This window comes from Gossypium arboreum, chromosome 3 (assembly GCF_025698485.1).
Source record: "Gossypium arboreum isolate Shixiya-1 chromosome 3, ASM2569848v2, whole genome shotgun sequence".
In the NCBI taxonomy this organism is placed as follows: domain Eukaryota; kingdom Viridiplantae; phylum Streptophyta; class Magnoliopsida; order Malvales; family Malvaceae; genus Gossypium; species Gossypium arboreum.
In genome coordinates, this window is record NC_069072.1 from 138,491,472 (window position 1) to 138,499,602 (window position 8,131).

An 8,131-nucleotide genomic window follows, 5' to 3' on the forward strand; every position below is an offset into this window, starting at 1 on the left:
TATAAAGGGTTAAATTTGAAATTACGTCTATTTTCTTTTCTCTAAAATACTCATGTGACCCTACTTAGCAACTTATATGTTTTTAAGATAGTTTCATACTAGTTGGAGGATAAAAAGAGTTTACCTCCAAAAGCAATCGCAGCTGATGCACATCATCTCCTCCAGGAAATAATGGCTTCCGATCCATCAGTTCCATAAAAATGCAACCCACTGACCATACATCAACCGCTGCACTATAATTGAAGAGTTCAGCAACAGTTTCAGGTGCACGATGCCATCTTGTACCAACATGTTCTGTCATAAAACAACTTTCGGAGGTGACACGAGCCATTCCATAATCACATATTTTCAGGTCACAATTAGCATTCAAGAGAAGGTTGCTAGGCTTCAAGTCCCTGTGAAGAACATTTGCAGAGTGTATATACTTCAGCCCACGTAAAATTTGATAGAGGAAATACGGAAGAAACACAAAATATCCAGCATAAACTAAGGTCACTGTTCCTCAGAACCAGGCAGAGTATACACAACTTCATAAAAAGCAACCAAATGTCTACATTCGAACCTGACAATGCTCTTCTGATAAAGCTTGGCTAGAATGGATTACCTGATGCAGGTCAATGTCCATCAGCTCATAAGCAATATAAACATCATTAAAGCATTCTATCCTGGGTGGTGGGATTATATCCCTGATCGCAATTACCTGTAATGAAAGATGCAAATGAGACTAACTCAGAATGATAACAAAAGAGATATTGCTCTCTCTACATGTGTCTCTCTCAAGGTTTTTGTGTATCCATCACTAGAGAAAAAAGAATCAGGACAAAGAAAGGACAAGTTATAATCAAATACTGATCCTAACAGCGCTTTAGTAGTGGAGGAGAGGAAGAAGATGATACTAGGAGGGCTTAGAGAGGGAGAGTGTTGGTGTGTGTTTATCCACACGTTTTCATGGTCCATTTGAAGAAGCATCTTGATCTCACGAAGAATTCTCTTTGCATAAATTAGGTTATCAAATGCATTCGCTAGCTTCTTCAATGCCACTTCTTCATTTGTCTCGGAATTCAACACAGAACCAGAAGAAGAGTTTACCATACAATGCCATAGCCCTCCATACCAATGGGTTCAAGAGGAGGTTTATACTTAGCAGTGACCTCAAATATGTTACCGTATATATCAAACCCAAGAAACCTATTACCGTGTCTAAGAATTACCGCAGAATTCTCCAACCCAACAGCTATTTGCTGTGGCGGTTGCTGGTGATGTTGTCGGTTGAGTTTGAGGCTTTTATTTTTGGGTAAAGAATATCCAAAGTCACTAAAACTATTAACAAATTTACGTTTTTATCACTTGACTTCTGAAAGTTACAAAATTATCGCTGAACTATTCGAAAGTTTTTGTATAATTCACCATGGCATTCCCTGTTTACACTGCTTGCACCATTCGAAGGTTTTCATTCCCTTCTCTTTTCTAACCTAATTTTTTTTATGAAATAATTTTGAATATCACCAAGCTGCAAATTAAAATTCAAACAATTTTTTCCTCTAATTTTTAACATTAATTGTTAGATCAACTTAGATCTAAAGTATATTTTTCCATTCGTTGATGGATACTAATCCACCATATCGGTCTTTGATTCGTCACTTGAAACTTATTAATCGAACTTTTAAGGAAAAAAAAACTTAACAAGTGATTTAAATAAAACTTTCAAATAGTTCAATGACTTGAATAAAACTTTCAAATAACTTAATGATTATTTCGTAATTTTATAAAATTAAATGACCAAAATATAAACTTATTAATAGTTTAATATCTTTAAATATAATTTACATTTATTTTTCTAATTTGATCCAAATGTTCAACCATAAAACTTACTCAGATTCAAACGTCCATAGAGCAAATAGAAACAAATTTCATATTAAAAATAATTAAATTAAATTATTAATTTTCGACAAGGGTAAAAGGTATAATTTTCCAAAGATCCTTCAAGTAAACAAAAAGCCTTTAAAAGAATTAAATATATTCATATTAAATACATATCCAGCGCTCGGATTAAACAACAAAAGAAATCAAGAGAGCCATTACAAAACACCAACAGAACTGTTTTAGTTTCCCGCATTCTGCCAATAATTAAAGTTATCCTCCCTTCAAGATTTCATCCCGTCATGGATGGAACATATATACAGGAAGGAGCCAATCATAAAGCATTTTTAACCACACCGATTGAAGAATAGATGGCATGTAAATCATCACGGTTGCACATATTCCGGGTTGAATGCAAGCGCTTCCCGATATATTAGCTCCTTCATCTGTTCCTCGGTTAATGCATGTTGCTCGAAGTCGAAGTTAAATGGGGTCATGCAGACAGGCTCATCGCTTAGGTCATGCAGCGATGATAGGTAAGGATGAGCTAATGCATCCTCAACTGCAACATATACAGAAGCATGGTACATGAGTTCCAAGGTAAAATTACTATGGAGGCCCCTATAGTAGGACCCAGATTGCATTTTTCTTCCTCTACTCAAAAAATGAGCAAATTAGCCCTTATACATTAGATCAAAGAGCAAACTAGTCTTTTTATTAAAAATTTCATCTATTTCTACAGTTAAAAACTGGTTCATGTACGCCAACATAAGGTACATGTGGCACACCACATGTCTATATCTGATTATTCCGTCAAGTCACATCTGGTTATTCCGTCAGTCAACTTAGTTTTTAACAGTACAAAAGATGCAATTTTTAATAGAAATGACCAATTTACTCTTTGATCTAACATACAGTGACTAATTTACCCCTTTTTTGAATAGAAGAGCCTCATGGTACTTTTACCTGATTCCCAACTCAAGAGTGAAAAGAATTGCAAGATGGAATAAGCTAGAGGCAAGAAAAAATTAACTTAAAAAAAGGTGACTATTTTGCATGCATTGGCGAACTTTCATAAGAGAATTGAAAAAGAAGTATAAGAACTCACCGGTAATCCTTAGTCTAGGATCAAATGTCAACATCTTTTCAACAAGATCAATAGCTAAAGGGTGGACGGTTGGAAACTTTTCGGTGAAAGATTGTCGGTGATAAAGAGGAAGTTGCTGGATGTATCTCCTGGCATTTGCATTCAAAAACCCCAACTCAGCCTCTGATGGGGTGCCAATCAGCTGCACGCAAAGAGTCAATCATTCATGGTGAAACGTTACAAGCATTTTATTAGTTTATCGTGTGAACCTACTTAGCAACTTATTTGCTTGAATTTCAGAAAATTTTATACTGGTTGGAGGATAAAAAGAATTTACCTCAATAAGCAATCGCAGCTGATGCACATGATCTCGTCCAGGAAATAATGGCTTCCGATCCATCAATTCCATAAAAATGCAACCTACTGACCATACATCAATAGCTGCAGTATAATCTGAAGAGTTTAGCAACAGTTCCGGTGCACGATACCATCTTGTGACAACATATTCTGTCATAAAATCACTTTCGGAGGTGACACGAGCCAGTCCAAAATCACATATTTTCAAGTCACAATTAGCATTCAAGAGAAGGTTGCTAGGTTTCAAGTCCCTGTGCAGAACATTTGCAGAATGTATATACTTCAGCCCGCGTAAGATTTGATAAAGAAAATACTGCAGAACACAAAAAAGAGGCCATTAGTTAGAGACAGTTATGTTAGAAATGGTGTTGCTTTTAGCCATTTGTTCATTATTCAAGTTCAAATTTTGATAAGATTAAAATTACTAGAACTTCGTATTACAAATAAATAAAATTATCATTTAATAGAAAGAAGGTTGCTTTACTTTTTGCAATGCTTTCCTTCGAAATTGTTTGAATCAACCGTAATCCTATGTACAAAGCCTTTGGTGCCTTAAACTAGAGACCTAAGAAAATAAAGGGGTCGAAAACTACATGTCTTCGTTTTTGTTTTTTGTTATCATTTCAATTTCAGTAATCATTCCGATCTAAAACCAAGGTCATTGTTCCTCAGAACAAGGCAGAATCTACACAACTTCATAACACTTCAAACTTCTCATATGCAATATAGACATCACATACAATATAAACTAGTGATTTAAGGAATATAATTCTTAACATAAAAAGCAACTGAATGATTACATTCGAACCTGACAATGCTCTTCTGATAAAGCTTGATTAGAACGGATTATCTGATGCAAGTCAGTATCCATCAGCTCATATGCAATATAAACATCATTAAAGCATTCTCTCTTTGGTGGCGGGATTATATCCCTGATTGCAACTACCTGCAATGAAAAATCCAAATGAGACTAACTCAAAACTATAACAAAATCGAGATTGCACTCCTATGTGTGTCTCTCTCTAAATATAATACTTGTTTCTGTGTATTCATCACTACAGAAAAAAGAATTGGTACAAAGAAATAAAAAGTTATAATCATATAATTTCAAGGTTTAGATGGGAAAGCTGACGTTCAAACAAAAACTGCTAGCACTAACATTGGCATTAGCAAACACAAATCTGACAAGAGTGTTCATCAGCCTGAACAATTGAACAATCAAGTTTTGCCCAAAGAAGACTTATACATGGATCGGTAAAAGTACCATAGAGATTTTGTACTAGGAGTCAGATTGGGCAAATTAATCCATGTACCTTAGAACAAAGAGCAAATTGGTCCTTTCTATTAAAAATTTCAATCATTTATATATTGTTAAAACTGACACGGTTGATGGTATAACCAGACAGTGACACATGGCATGCCACGTGTAACTCATGTTAACATACAAATACCAATTTTTAACAACAGAAATGGATGGAATTTTAACAGAAGGTCTAGTTTGCTATTTAACCTAACATACAAAGACTATTTTACTCATTTTTTTAGTAGAGGGGGCAAAATGCAATTCGGCCTCCATGATATGTTTACCTACATGGATCCTATTTATACATAATAATCAGATTAATGTAACCACTGTAAGATCAAACAACACTGTTACAACTTGGTAATACAATTTAAGGGCTTTGAAGCTTTTTAATGTTAAATATAACCCAACTGCTAAGGTAACATAGAAAAGCTCTTAAATCCCTGTTCTTCATTCAAGGTTTGCAAATGCGGTAAAACAGCATAAACTAATACTCATCATTGCAATTCCCCTCTTGAATCGTTCACAACTAACATGATGCACATTGAGTGTATTTGATAATTATAGAAAAAGTATTAGTTATGTCCATGCAAAGCAGAAACGAATGAGACTAACGAATTAAATAAGCTACTTTCATATGAAATAACACCTGCGCATAGCTCATTCGTCATTATGAGACGTTATTAACTCTAACCTGTTGAACTCTCGAGTTAAAGTTAACTTAATAAACCTATGATTCTTCAAATCTTTGGTTTTTCGCTAAAGTACCTATGTCGGGCACATATTCAACACCTCAAAATGTAAACCAAAACAGGTTATGATACTTCAAATATATGAAAAACTTTAGCTAAAAAACAAATGCACCCATATCCACATCCACACCTAAATTTGAGTAACATAGCCATCAATCAACAACGTTAAAACAGCCAAAACACAGCCAAAAAGGAGGGAAATATAAACACCAAATACAGAAAGGATTAATAACAAATGTATCGAATTAAATCCTTTCTTTTTAAAAAAAAGGGGGGCAATTTCCACTCACTGACGTTTTCATGATCCATGTGACGAAGCAATTTGATCTCACGAAGAGTTCTCTTAGCATCAATTTTGTTATCAAAAGCATTCGCTATCTTCTTCAACGCCACTTGTTCATTTGTCTCGGAATTCAACGCAGAACTACCCAAAAAAATCGGGAAAAAAATTTAAATCATAATTTCATTAATTAACAAAACCCAATCAAATAACTAAGGTGAAATCAGAAAGCTGAGTTTACCATACGATACCATAGGCTCCTTTACCAATGGGCATAATAGGAGGTTTATATTTAGCAGTGACCTCAAAAATGTTACCGAATATATTATACTGAATAAACCTCCCGCCATGGCTAAGAGTTGCCGGGATATTCTCCAACCCAATTGCCATTTGTGGCGGCTGTTGCTGGTGGTTTTGTGGGTTGGGTTGCTCCGCCATCTCAGTGTCCGCCGCCTGTGGTGGTCCACCGCCTTCCATTATTAGGTGAAAATGAAAAAAATAAACAAATTGGGAGCAGGTGGATGGTTTAGGGTATTTTATTGGTCAATGGATCTGTTCTTACTTTTGGTGGGGGATATTTTGCTGTCCCGTACATTTGTTTTGCTGTTTATTTTCCTTTTTAGTTTCTTTTAGGCAAATTACACCACGGTCATTAAGTTATTAATAAATTAATATTTTAGTCATTTAATTTTAAAAATTAAAAATGATCCCTAAATTATTCAAAAGTTATCATTTAAGTTATAAATTTTTGTTTAAATCATTAGGCTATTAATTTCATTTTTCAAAGATTAGCTACAAAGACAAAGCCAGAAAATTTTTTTTTTAAAGATAACATGGTGAATGATGTACCGTAAAATATAAAATCATAAATTGGTAATATACAATATTTACGTTTAATCAAACATACTCATATTTGTGCTTGCTCAACCATTCAAATCATAATATTCAAATTCAATTTAAAATCAAAATTAAGAATTTACTAATTTTATAATTGAAATCATAGTTTTCAATTCGAAACATAATCTTTTAAATACTAATTAAATCATTCAAAATTCATAAAAATAAAACTAATATAGTTAGATATAGTAAATTAACTACTGATGACCAGCTTGAATATACATGGTTTATCAAGTTGAGATCTTAAGTTTCTTGGTCCGAAATTCATATAACTTTCGACTCAGTTAACCATTTTTTATTTCGTTTTCACCAGAATACTCATTGTTTTATAAGCTATCATTTGATATAATTTTAAATAACAAAGTAACTATGGTTTTCTTTCTCTCCTTCACTTTGGCCGAAACTTACTATAACATCATCTAGCTACTTTTGTTTCGTTTTTACACTTCGAACAAACTAGAAATCGTCTCTTAATTATTTTCGATCTAAAAACATACATATTTCACTTAATTTTATAAGCTTATATCAATATCCTTTAATGACATCTTTTAATACACTTGATAAAATAAAATAAAAACTATTAGTACATATATATAAAAAACAAGGTTTAAATATTCAAAATCTTGAAAAATTTGAAAAAAAACATAGCTTATAGTTAAAATTTGGTGGAAAAATGATGGGAAAGCTAGGCACGAATATAAAGAAAAACAATGATAAAAATATATTCATCTTTTCTTTTCTTTATATATATTATTATTATATTACTTATAACATGTTATTATTTTAAGTAAAATATTAAATAAATATTAAATTATTATTTAATAAAAATATTATTTAAAAGTTATCATGAATAATTTAACTTATTCAAGAAAATTTTCCTTTTATTTTTATTTAGAATAATTTTTAAATTATATTTTAATACTATTAAAATATTGGAGGAACCTATTTATATTTTTAGAGGGCTATAGTATATTTACAAAGGGAAAATTACAAAAATCTTAAATATTGGGTGACCTACTTATATTTTTGAGAGGGCCGTAGTATATCTACAAAACTCTAAATTGTAACAATTTTAAACTTTATCTAACCGATTGACCTCCATGAGACGCATTTTATACAATGATCACAACTGGCCCGTGACGTAAGCCGCTCCAAAAGAAATGAACAAGATAATAAATGTGTCTAATCTAAAGACACTAATCGTCGGTCTAGTATTAAGTTTTGTTCAAGTACCCGTATTTGTTGCAAGCAATTGATTGTTTTAGTGCCAGTTGCATTTACAATTACAATAAACTTAAAAAGAAATGAAAAACATGTTAGATATCACCTAAATCCGAGTTACAGATCAGATAACATTTCTCCTCTTTTTTCTCATGAGTGTAGGCTGTTAGGAAAAGTCGATTGAAGGCTTTACCATGAGAAGTTTCTTCTTGTTTATCATCTCAATTCAAGGAGATACACATATGCTTGAAATGATATACATTACACAAGAAGCTGTGAAAGGAACATCAAGCTATGGAGATTTGTACATTCATTCTTACTTTGGTTCAAGACAGGCCATTGAAGATGGAGGTTTGAGAACTTTGGGATTTAGC

At 32.8% G+C, this 8,131-nt stretch overlaps 1 protein-coding gene and 1 long non-coding RNA gene across 2 annotated transcripts; one reads left to right on the top strand and one right to left on the bottom strand.

Annotated features, from left to right (window-relative positions):
- Window positions 1-54: 54 nt before the first annotated feature.
- On the top strand, window positions 55-1,331 carry LOC128290468 (uncharacterized). The gene is made up of 2 exons (XR_008280329.1): window positions 55-264; window positions 353-1,331. It is a non-coding gene; the product is annotated as an uncharacterized LOC128290468 (long non-coding RNA).
- Window positions 1,332-1,908: 577 nt separating this feature from the next.
- LOC108474392 (mitogen-activated protein kinase homolog MMK1-like) lies at window positions 1,909-6,258 on the bottom strand. The gene is made up of 6 exons (XM_017776298.2): window positions 5,881-6,258; window positions 5,654-5,783; window positions 4,113-4,250; window positions 3,285-3,617; window positions 2,969-3,149; window positions 1,909-2,422 (listed from the first exon to the last, which is right to left on the bottom strand). Exons 1-6 carry the CDS (start codon window positions 6,114-6,116, stop codon window positions 2,247-2,249), a joined length of 1,194 nt encoding a protein of 397 aa, XP_017631787.1. The 5' UTR covers window positions 6,117-6,258; the 3' UTR covers window positions 1,909-2,246.
- Between the last annotated feature and the right edge of the window lie 1,873 nt (window positions 6,259-8,131).

Bases quoted from the DNA above. Each gene is read 5' to 3' on its own strand.
- LOC108474392 (XM_017776298.2), bottom strand. From the start codon at position 6,116: ATGGAAGGCGGTGGACCACCACAGGCGGCGGACACTGAGATGGCGGAG. The intron at 5,784-5,880 runs GTAAACTCAGCT...TTTTTTGGGTAG, and splicing joins GGAGCCTATGGTATCGTATG to TTCTGCGTTGAATTCCGAGA. The intron at 3,618-4,112 runs GTTCGAATGTAA...TGTGTTCTGCAG, and splicing joins TATCAGAAGAGCATTGTCAG to TATTTTCTTTATCAAATCTT.